The sequence below is a fragment of the Balaenoptera acutorostrata genome, chromosome 10 (genome assembly GCF_949987535.1).
Source record: "Balaenoptera acutorostrata chromosome 10, mBalAcu1.1, whole genome shotgun sequence".
NCBI classification, from domain to species: domain Eukaryota; kingdom Metazoa; phylum Chordata; class Mammalia; order Artiodactyla; family Balaenopteridae; genus Balaenoptera; species Balaenoptera acutorostrata.
The window spans coordinates 68,909,787-68,921,745 of NC_080073.1; the positions used below are offsets into that span (position 1 = coordinate 68,909,787).

An 11,959-nucleotide genomic window follows, 5' to 3' on the forward strand; every position below is an offset into this window, starting at 1 on the left:
TTCCACACAGAAAACAATCGCACTATGTTTTTCTTGTCAACCTATTCTCTCATCCTCTGCAATTACCACCTCAAACCTTCTGCTCCTGATTTCCAGCCTCCTACCCCACCTGACTTCCTACTTCACAGGAAAAACCAAAACCATGAGAGGGGAGTTCTCTCAACTTTGTACCACCAAATATACAGACTCACCTTTCCCTGACCCCCTCCTTCTTAGCATATGAAAGGAAGCATCCCTCTTCCTGTCTAAAACTCACCCAACCACCCGGGCTCAGACACCATTCCAATCTCAGGATTCTCTAGTTTTCCATTATTCTCTCTCTCTCCAACCTCCATCTCTCAACTGGATCCTTACCAGCAACGTTTAAATCTACCCCAGGCTTGTCTGTTTTAGAAAACTTTCCCTGGGTTCCCCTCTCCACCTCTCCTGATCAATCCTGGCTCCTTCCTCTTCTCACTCTGCTTTTCCTCCCTAGACCAACTCCTCCACTGCCACCGTTATGGCTTCAGTTACCATCCATAGGTGGGGCTCCCAAATATATATCTCTAACCCTCATCTCTTCTCTGAGATCCAAACACATATATCCAGCTACCCACTTGTCATCTCTCCTTGGACATCTCAAAGGCCCCCTAAACTCAACATGTCTCCAAAACAAACTCCACTCTCCCCACTTCTCCCCAGACCCACCCCTCCATGGTTTTATTCTGAGCCAATGGCACTGACATTCATCCAATTATGTAAGCCCCCCCTCCCCGTCTGTGGAAAAATTGTCTTCCTCAAAACTGGTCCCTGGTGCCAAAAAGGTTGGGGACTGCTGGTGTAAGCCACGTCCTTCCCCTCACCCCCCAATCAATCCATCGTCAGTTCTCATTTATTTTACCTCCTAAGCAGAATCCTCTATCTCCTTCCAAGGGGAAGCCCCACACACCTCTCTCAGAACCCTGACAGGGTGCCCTGGGTCCCCTCTTGCTTTTCTCAGTGAGTCTCTGCACAGCAGCCAGAGTGATCTTGTCAAAACCAGAGACAGGTCTTCACTTCTCTGCTCATAAGTCTTCATGGTCTCTATGAAAACCAAGGGTCTTTGATGCCGCCTCTAAGCCCGTGCATGGTCTGGCCCCTGTGGCCTCCTCAGCCCCATCTCCCATCACAAGTATTCCCACCCCTGTTCCACCTACACTGACCTTGCAGGGCCTTGGCTTCCTCCTGCTCCCTCGAACCTGTGACCTTTGTGTGTGCTGTTTGCTCTGCCTGAAATGCTCCTCCTCATCCCACCCTGACCACCCCCTGGACCTCTCCCCTGTCACGTCTCAGCTCAAATGTCACTCCCTCTGGGAAGCCCTCCCTGCTCCCGTCTCTCCTAGTACCACATTCTTCACTTCCTAGCACTTGTCTTTGTTAAAACTTGAGGTTATTGGGGTGGTTAGTGCCTGCCCCCAGGCTAGACTATAAGCTCCAAGAGGCCTATTTTTGTCTCCTTCAACTCCTCAGTGCCTGGTATAATGCCTGGCACATATTAGATGCTCAGTAAGTATCCATTGAATAAGTGGATCAATACACAATCAAATATTCAATATAAATTCAAGTAAGTAAAGAAAGACCATTGAAAAGCACTAATCCAGGAGTTCCCTGGTGGCCTAGTGGTTAGAATTCTAGGCTTTTGCTGCTGGGGTTCAATCCCTGATCGGGGAACTGAGATCCTGCAAGTTGTGCAGCGCAGCAAAAACAGAACAAAAACAATGAAAAGCACTAATCTTGTTTATGAGAATAATTTGGGAAACCATTTTTTGCAAATACTATGCTGATGCCAGGGGTTAGTAATGCCACCTGTGACCCCATGCTGTTGTTTTTCCTAGATGCTGCTTACCTTAATTCTCCTTCCAAGAGAGTGATTTTCCCCTGGGTAGAAGTGTACTGCCAGTTAGAACGTGCCCTTGGCAATGAGTGCCCTGAAAACTGTCAACCAAGCCTCCAAACAGAGCGGGCCAGTCCAGAAGAATCCAGACAACTTCACACACAATGGGCTCCCAAAAGGGAAAGAAAAGGTGGCCGTGGTCCACCTCTGTCCCCACCTGTGCAGACACCTGAATCCACATGTGAGTGGCCTATGGAGTCACCTGTTTCACCACCTGCATCGCCACTGGCCTCATCACCATCACAGTCTCCAACTGACTTGCCACCTGTATCACGCCCAGCTGTGCACTTCCTCCCCAGCTCAACACCGGGGCTGTCACCTGTATCACCATCACAGCAGGAACAACTGACTGGATCACCATCCAGATCCCCACCCCCCCAGTCATCTATGTCATCCAGGACGTCCCTGGGGCCTTCCGCTGTGGGGACATCGCCAACATTGCCCCAATGTTCCTCTTCAGCAGCACCTGCACAGCCACCTGTGGAGGAACTGGGCCCAGAACAGCCCCAAGGTATGGACCCTTCTGGCTTCTCACAACTTCCTCATGTCTGGAGCCCGTTGGCAAGTGTGTAATGATATGGTTGCTGGTAACCGTTGCTTTAGGGGGGTGCCTTGGTGAAGTTAGCCCATAACTTTATCGGCTCTACTTGCTATGAGGACAGACCACCACGAGAGGGCAGTGTACTTGACATTTGGGTTTTTTCTTCTTTAGTCCAGTGATTCTCAAAGTGTGCTCCCCAACTAGCAGCAATAGCACCACCCGAGAACTTGTTAGAAATGAAAATTCTCAGGCCCTACCACATACCTACTAAATCACAAATTCTAGGAGTGGGACCCAGCTGTCTGCATTTTTTACAAGCCCTCCACATTTGAGAGCGGCTGTTCTAGTAGATTTTTTATTGTGAAAGCTGCTGTGCTAGGGCAATGCTACTCAAAAAGGGGTCTGTGGACCAGCGCCAGTCCCTGAATTATTTGTTACTAGTTCACAATGAAATGAGTACAGAAAGTGAGAGCAAGCATTTAGAAATGTTTATAGCAATACAGTAGAGCCATGACATCCAAGAGCTTGGTCATTTTCCTACTAATTCATTTATATTGTATTTCACAAAAGTGCTAGTCCATTATGGACTGTAAATAGTATTTTTAAAAACTGGTTCTTTACTACAGGTGAAGCACCTCTCTGGGGGCTGCAAAGATGAACAGCTCTTAATTCCTCACTCTCAGGAAATCTCCCCTCCAACAGAGGGAATGGCATGGATACCAACCTCAAAAATGCAAAAGGAATTCTTAAGTACTATATAACTAACAAAAACAGTGTTGAGGGTATTCATAGAGAATAAGATCACATCTCTCTGGGGAGATAAGGAAGGCTTCTTGGAGGTGACAGATGATTTGAAATGGGCAAGATTTTGACAATTGTGGTTTGTGGGATCCGACAGAGTAGAAAGAACATTTCAGATTTTGTTTATTCCAGAGGCTCAGGTGCAGAGAAGGAAAGTGCAAGGTACATTCAGGATGAAAAGGATACCTGTTTGGCCACTGTGGGTGGTCTGGGTGGGGACCAAGGGAGAGGGGCCCAAATGATGGACCGAAGCCAGGTGGTAAGGTCCTCATGGTCCACCAGCCAAGCTTCCATAGTTATTACGATAAACAGTAGCACAGATTAGCAAGGTTTCCTTCTTTGTGGATCTGCCCCAAGTCAGGGGTGACCCCCCTTTCTCTGGAATAAGTTCACTTTGTCTTTTTTTTGTTTTTCTTTTCTTTCTTTCTTTCTTTTTTTTGAATAAGTTCACTTCGATTCTTTTAACAATGAGACAAAAATATCAGAACATTGAGAGTCAGAAAATTGTTCAAAGTCTTTCACCTGCTCTCTTCTTCCCTGTTACATGAAATGCATTTATTTTATGTTACCGCACCTGTGCTTAAAGGCAGCCATCTTCAGGGGCCTGAGAACTTCTGGGCACAGAGCTGGCGTTCCTCACTCATACTGGGGGTGGACAGAGGGTATGGATAGCCCAGTGATTCTCGACTGCGGGCCATATTACCCCCCAGGAGACATTTGGCGACATCTGGAGACATTTTTGGTTGTCACCAAGTGGGTAACGTCTAGTTGGGAGAGGCCAGGGATGCTGTTAAACATCCTGCAATGCTCAACCCCTATAACAACGAATTGCCTGGCCCTTAGCGTCAGTAGTGCTGAGGCTGAGGAATCCTGCTGGAGCCTCCAGCTGGTCTCAGCAGTGACATCCTAGGCCACCTGTAGGAATTGGGCAGAGTGGAGCCCCAGGGGTTCATGTTAGCAGTCGTTTGGCAGTGGCCATGTTGTTGTTGGGGGCGGGAGGTGCTGCAAAAAGTCCCAGGAAAATCCATAAACAAAGGAGCCACAAATAGATTTGGGAGAGTGAGGGATATCCAGCAGGTCCCCAAATGAAAGAAGTTCAGAGAGAGGAATTTATTAATTTATTCTATGTTATTTTTATGTACATGTATTACATAATTACATATTAATATTCATGTGTTATATATCCCCCTACTCATCGGAAACATGCAAAGAGCTTACTTAAGGGAATTCCCTGGTGGTCCGGTGGTTAGCAGGCAGGCTTTCACTGCCGTGGGCCCAGGTTCAATCCCTGGTTGGGGAACTAAGATCCCGCAAGCCAAAAAAAAAAAAAAAAAAGGGGAAAAGACAAAAGCATTACATAAAGCAGATGCTAGAAGGTTTAGACCCCTGTGGGGGATTTTCTTGAAAACTTTCCCTAACACAACTGGCTGCTTTTTATGAGGGAATTGCTGATAATATTATATCAAGGGTTAGCTTCAGACCTTCTGCAGATGCCACTGCCCTGGATCTCAGTCAAATCCAACAACATGATTCTGGTCCCAAATACGAGAATTTGAGAGTAAAAGTTCTTTACTGTTTCTGAACATTTCACTTACTTCCTATTGTTATTTCAAAAATGACTAAGTACTCTTCCCCAACCCCATCTCACTCATGTCTCCTATATTTTCATTTTTGGCTGTAGCTCCCTTTGCTTCTTCAAATTCCAAAAGCACCGTGCCTCTGGCTAATGTGAAGGAAACCATGAGCAAGCCTTATGCAATGTAAGTGTCTCCTCAATTGGGAACATGTTCTTTCCTTTGGTCAGGGGAGAGGGCCCAGCTAAGTGATATTTTCCATCTCTTTAGCTGCCCAAGGAGCACTGGGTTCCTTTTCTGGATGTGATTTCGGTCCATCCCCTTACCGTTCGCAGACCACCACTCCCACTTCTCTCTTCCCCAGTGAAGGCAACGTGTGGGACATGAGCCTATTCACGCTGACAGTGTCATTCCCCCCGTCCCTGCTGTGCACACTGGGGAATGTTCCTTCTCTAAATGCAGTGGGAGAGTGTGTACCCCTCCTCGTATCTGACTCTCTGTTGATGTCTCAGTTCAAAAGAGCTGGCAGGCATGCTACATCCTAGCCTTTGGTGGATCCTGCACAGTATAAGTTGAGAGACTCTACCAAAAACTTCCCTTAATCCAAATTATTTTCTATCAGCATAAAAAAAAGGGGTAATATTCCTATGTTGTAGATTGTCCCCAGAAAATCTTTTCTCATAATGTGCACCAACTGTCTGGGTTGCTGGGTTGTTTAACATGTACTCCATTATTGTCTTTGCAGTGATTGGGAGAGGGCCTGGGAAGCTGTTTTTTGTTTGTTTGTTTTCTTTGTTTGTTTCTTCCTCTCTGGGAACCGCAATACCCAGACCCCTTTGCTGACTGAATGCCAGTGGGGTTAGCCAGTGGAATGCAACAGCAGGAGATCAGAGGGTGAATCAAGGGTATTTCTGCCCCCCAACCTCATCCCTTCCTGCCTTGGGTAGCTCTGGCAGTGGCTGAGTTTTTCTATGGCCACAGTTGCAGAGAACAGAGCCTGAGGCACTTTTATTTTTGATATTCCCACTCGATATCATATCAAGTATATTAAAACATACCTGCTTCTCACATTAAGTATAGTTTTAATTATAAAACTTTTGGAAAGAGTTTGCATAAATAATTTTGTGCTTGGGCATAAATTATGTGTTTTGTTCACATGACAAACTTTATTGCATTGACATATAACTGTATAAAAGTTTAGCTGAGTTTCATTTGACTAGTTGGCATGATGTTACTTAGATAAACATTCATTGATTACAAAATAAAAGTTCACCAGGGAACTCTAATGTTCAGCCAGGGTTGAGAACCATGGCATTGGTGTTTCTGTCTACCTTCTGAGCTGGAGCAAGGCTCTGTCATGAACCAACCATTATTTCATCTATTTTCCCAGGGAGAGAACTGCTGAAGACTCCAATTGGGTGAGCAAGGTATTCAAGAAGAACAAACAAAAGACAAGTGACACCAGAAAAGTCTTCCCAAGACATCCACAATCTAAAACACCAGGCAGCAAAATGCAGTGAGCATGACTCATGTTTCTAATTCCACAGGGAGGAGCAGGTTTGGGAATGGTCTGCAGGAAGGTTACAGGGGTAGTGAGGGAGTGAATAAGGATGGGGATGGGGAGCTGGGCTTTGGAGTTGGACACACCCAACATAAAATCCCTGCTCTGCCACAGTCTCACCCGGTGAGTGCGCTTAGGACTCTTGGTCTTTCTGAGCCTCTATCTCCTGATCTGTAAAATAGGGCTAATGCCAGCTCATAAGGTTGTTGTGAGGGTTTAACAAGGTCAACTGTGTAAACTGCTTCACAGAGTGCAAGATGTGTCATAGCACTCAATAATTAGTAGATATTATGGTTATATAACTCCCAGAGGTTAACTAGCCGCCTCTCAGCTTCTGAATAGAACTGCACTTAAAGAAGATGATTCTTTGGGACACTAGTCTACCATCTTCTCTGTCTGCTAGCTTCCGGAATAAAGTTGTTATTCCTTGTCCTAGAAAAAAAAAGAAAAGAACTGTGCTTAAAAACCAAACAGGGGGGCTTCCCTGGTGGTCCAGTGGTTAAGAACTCGCCTTCCAATGCAGAGGAGACGGGTTCGATCCCTGGTCAGGGAACTAAGATCCCACATGCCGTGGGGCAACTAAGCCCGTGCGCTGCAACTACTGAGCCTGCGTGCTCTAGAGCCCGCGCCACAACTTGAGAGAAGCCCACACACAGCAACGAAAGATCCCGCATGCCTCAACAAAGATCCTGCATGCTGCCAAATAAATAAATAAATAAATATTAAACAAACAAACAAACAAACAGGTGGGTGCTCATGTGACTCATCAGGTAGCGTTCCTAACTGCTGCCGACCTACAGCTAACGGTCCTGACCAATGTAGGCCTGCTTCTTATATAGCTTTTGACTCTATTAGACTGTTGTTGATTTAATCAGTCGACCTTTACTGAGCACCTACTAAATGCCAAGCACTCTTCTGGGTTCTGGGGATATCAAAGATGAATTCAGCTTGATCCCAAACTTTCAAGAATTTACCCCAAAGTTGAACTTTAGACCAAAGACAAGAGTAAAACCAACTAATCTGCCAAACTGTGAGCCCCGTGTAAACCAAGTCTTAATTTGTTTACTGAACCATAAAATTGTTTTTAAAGGCACATGCATATATACATACACACTCACAAATTCAAAATGCCAGCCTCAAACCCAAATCAAGCCAGGTATCATCTACAGTTATTTCACAGGATTATTGAAATATTCTCTGAATGGAACAGACCCTGCTATTTAATTTGCTTCAAGCCTTAATTGGTTGGAAAAATTCCTAGCTCTTTCTATGAGACATCCAGTCCTGGGTGGGAGTCCCTGGGTAGGCACAGGGATGTATCAGGTAGATGAGGGTCAGAGGCTCACCCTGGCAGCTATAGGCCCACTGCAAAATCTGAGCAAGTAGGTACTTGGTGGGTGGTAGGAAGCAGTATGGTGGGGAGGAGATTAAGAGCTGCTGCAGGAAGTAGAGCAGACCTACATGTCACTTTCTGGATTAAAGGATGGGCAGCAAGGGTGTAGGACCCAGAGGGCAGTTGGTGGTTTCTGGGGTTTGTAGGATCACTGCTGCCTGGGATTAGTCTCACTCTGTTCCTTGGTCTCCATCCCCAAAACTTCCCTGACCTTTGAGTCTGTCTCTAGAAGCTCAGGGTCAGGTTTGGTCATGAGGATGTAGGCAGGTCTGCCATGGGTGTGGAGAAGCTTCCCTGCAGCTAGGAGTGCCCTCTGGAAGCCAGTTCCAGACTCGGGTCTTTGATTCCAGAGCCAGGCCTCTTCCCATACATCAGAGCAGTGGGAACTGTGCAGTTCAGCCAGAGCTACCTTGGTTGATAAACTTCTAGGAATTAAGTTGCTTTATAAAGAAGCAGGCTGTGATAAAAAAAACAAACAAAACAACATTCATAAGCTGTGGAAAACACTGTTGTCAGTGGGTCACACATCCTGTGTGCGGTGCTCCTTTATAGAACAGGTTATGAAACTGCTTGGGGGCAATTTACCAATTGATTTTAAGCAATTCCATGCTTTGAGTTCAAATACAAGGTTAGTGGGCAGGGAAAAAAAGCTTAAAAATATTAGGCATAGAGAGGTAGGAGTGGTCCAGGAAGAGGAAAGATCTGTTCCCAAACTACAATCACAAGAGACATTGTCACATCCACGGGCTAGTCCTGTGTAAATTCCTGGTCCCCAGCTGATATCTCTCCCGGCAGAGGAGAGAGTCTAGAATAAAAGCTCAGGGTAAATCTTCCATACGTTAATGTGCGTGCGTGCATGCATGTGTGTGTGTGTGTGTGTGAGTGTGTGTGTGTGTGTGTGTGTGTGTGTGTGTGTTTTAAATTAGAAGTTCAAATCCATACTCTGGTGTGGGTTGTATTAGTCAGTTATTGCTGCTATGATAATGCTGTATAACAAATGACCCTCTTCCCCCAAGATCTCAGTGGATTACAAAACAAACATTTATTTTTTTTCTCTTTCATAGGGCTATGAGTTGGCTGGGATAGCTCTGCTTAGGCTACAGGTTGCGGTCAAGTCTGCTCCCTGTCCCTTTTATTCCAGGACCAGCAGTAATGCCAGATATGCCCTTCTCCTGGAGCATGGCTAGATATATATATATCAGCCTAGCTTTCCTCTGCTAGTCTTATCTCTTCTCAGTGGTCATCGGACTCAGGTTGTGTAACTGACCTCAAAGTAGAGAGACAGATTGAGAAGTTGAGAGACTGCCTACAGGCTGCAAATGGAAAAGGAGGAGGTCCACCTTGCTGATTGCTACCCACATCCTTCTAATTGCTGCCAAGTCTGTCAGACTCCCCAGATTTCCACCATTAAAGAGCCCCTCCTTTGAGTTACTATGGAATCTCCCCTTATTCAAAGGTGAATTTAATAATGGCTAAAACTTATAGAGTAGTTATTATGTTCCAAGCACTGTGGCACAGAGAGGTTAAGTAACATGCCCAAAGTCACACAGTTGGTAGATGGCAGAGCCAGGATCTGAATCCAGATTGTCTGTCACCAGAATCTTGTTGTTGACCAAGTGGTACAGCCTCCTGGGGTAGAAGGAGCACTGGAGTGAGAATCAGAAGTCACAGAGTCTAGTCTAGTTCCTCCATTTGGGCAGGAGAGGCCTGGAGGTGCACTTGGAAACATGGCAGGGGGTAGGTCAGGCTGGCTTGTGTGCCATGTTAACAAGGTTGAACTTCCTGTGTTACTGGGGAGTCATCATAGGATTTAAACAACAGAATGACACAGTCAGATTTGAAAATTATCCAAGAATATGCAAGTCCACATCCCAACATTTCTCCAAGATGAGCTCTGCAGGTGTCTTCCTGCAATTTCCCAGAGAGGGCAAGTGACTTGCCCAGGGTCACACAGCAGGTGGAGGAGGGCTTGGAAATCAGGACTTCCAATTCCCCCTTTTGTCTCATTTCGCCTCACATGTGCTTAACCTCAACTTCTCGCATCCAGGTCTGCTCCCTGCCCGCTCGACTTCTCTCTGCTCTCCACTTCTGAGACAGTCTGGGTCACCTACAGACCTCATCCCAGCCGGATCAAGGAATACAGCTGCCCTGAGGTGTGGAACGCCCCAGGGTGTCCCTGGAGACCAGACGCTGCCTGTTCTGTCCCAGGATACTGTGGTGACCTCTGAGCCCTGTTGCCCCAGCTTCCTTTCTGCCCCCACCTGCTTCTACCTGTCATGGTCAGGGCCAACACTAGCCCATATAATGCCTTGTACACTAAGAAAACAGCACCCCTTCCTTGAGAACTTGACTGCCAGCTGCTTGAATGTTGTCATAATACACTGATTTCGTTTGAACAATTGACTGCCAACTGCAAGAAAGCTGTATGAATGACATATAAGTGTGTCTGTGAAGTGCCTACCCTTTTGTATTGGCAGCGTATCCTTGGGCAGTGTGCAGTCTGCACAACTGTCCTCCGCACTCTGGAGGGCACTCCACTTCTTCCCTCTTCCTGCAAAACCAAATACCAACCAGACTTTTGCAAGTCGAATAATATTTCAAACACTCTTTTATCAACTCCTGCTCTGCAGATGGAATCCTCCTTTTGCAAAAGACCCTTGTATAATAAAGTGAACCCTCAAACTGGCTTTTGGTATAAATTGAGTTTTCCAATTTCCACGTATTAGCCTGGCTACTTGCTCAGGATGCCCAAGGCATATAAATCTGTGAGGAGTGTTCTCAGTGGAAATAAGGGGAGGGAAGTCCTTGATTCGGGACTTAAAAATGATGAATTTGTGTCCTTTTTCTAGGAAACTGTGAGCCGAGAGAGAAAACTTGAGCTGGAACGGGAGAGAACCTGACGGCCGCAAGGCCAAGGCTTCTGCCCGCTGCTCTCAGATGCCCTCCTCTCACCCCAGGCCTTTCGGGGACCTGCGTGCTACCCACTACCAAGCCTGTTGGTGTAGAGGGTCCTGCTTCCCCCAGGCAAGAGCTTTCTTGTCTAAACATCCTCCTAGCTTCCCTGCAGTCCTTCCCCTACTCTGCTCTGGACAGACAGATGGACGTCAGCGCAGACGGGCACTGAAGAGTGAGCAGCACAGCTTCCTCCCAGCTGGCCGGGCTCCGGGCCTTCCTCCCAACCTAGCCTGAGTTCACTTCTTCAAGATGCTAGCCCCCCAGCATCTCATCCACAGGGCAGAACTGTTGGGGGTCAGGCAGAGCTGAGCCATGGACACTCTTCCCTGTTTCCTGTGGTGTCAAGAGACCACATCTTCTTCTGTTGCTTGTTTTTTGTTCACACAGCACACAAAAGGTTTGACTTGGAACCAGTGGGCTCCACCTCAGCCACTCATGGAAGTCCCCAGGTGGGGCTCACCTGGCATGCAGCCTTTACAAGCTCCCGAGGGATTATGTGGTGCAGCTGGGTGGAGTGGGCAGCCCTGGCCTTCATGGAGTCCTCCCATGGTTGTAGAGGAAACGGGAAGCTTTATGTCCCCTTCCCTCCCCTTTCCCAGCCCAAATGAGGGCAGACTATGTTGGCTCTTCACACCCAAGTGAAAATGGTCCACAAGAAAGACACCTTTAACCTCAATTTTTCCAGCCTGTCCAGAAAAGAAAACAAAAAACAAAAAACAAAAAACTCACTGCTTCCCAGAGTGTGGATAACCTCTAGCTCCAGCCGGACCCAGTAAGGAAGCCTGGGCTGCCCACAGGCCTCAGATGCATTTGCTTAACAAATCCTAGAATGCAAACCCCGGGGGACTGGGTGGAAGACAGCCCTGAACTGTGGCCCTTGAGAAGGACACATGCAAATTTAACCCATGGTGGGTGGGAGGCTATGGCATAGAGGCCTGGGTGGAAGCTACATTTAACAGGACCATGTCAGGGAACAAGAGTCCACACAAGCCCCCTTCAGATGGTTCTACCTGGAGGAACCTAAGTGTACCTTTGAGAAGCCTGAGAAGAATCAAATCTCAGGTGTTCTTGTACCCTCTGCCTTCTCCCATTCTGCGGCCCAGACCAGTCAAGGGAAGCACCCGTGAGTTACGTGGAACAGCCCTGCTGGCTGCAGTCCTTTTCCCCAGGAAGGTCTTGCTGTTTGCAGGTGACTATGTGCCCAGAGGCTCTGAGACATGTG

The 11,959-nt window shown here is 47.0% G+C and overlaps 1 protein-coding gene across 1 annotated transcript in view; it reads left to right on the forward strand.

Moving 5' to 3' along the window:
* The window catches only part of PNPLA1 (patatin like phospholipase domain containing 1), a 38,161-nt gene extending 31,813 nt beyond the window's left edge, over positions 1 to 6,348 (forward strand). The window contains exons 6-8 of the mRNA XM_007197966.2: positions 1,854 to 2,421; positions 4,928 to 5,014; positions 6,219 to 6,348. Of these exons, the coding sequence (XP_007198028.2) occupies positions 1,854 to 2,421; positions 4,928 to 5,014; positions 6,219 to 6,348 (785 nt within the window). The remainder of the gene's footprint in view (positions 1 to 1,853; positions 2,422 to 4,927; positions 5,015 to 6,218) is intronic.
* The last annotated feature ends 5,611 nt before the right edge of the window (positions 6,349 to 11,959 follow it).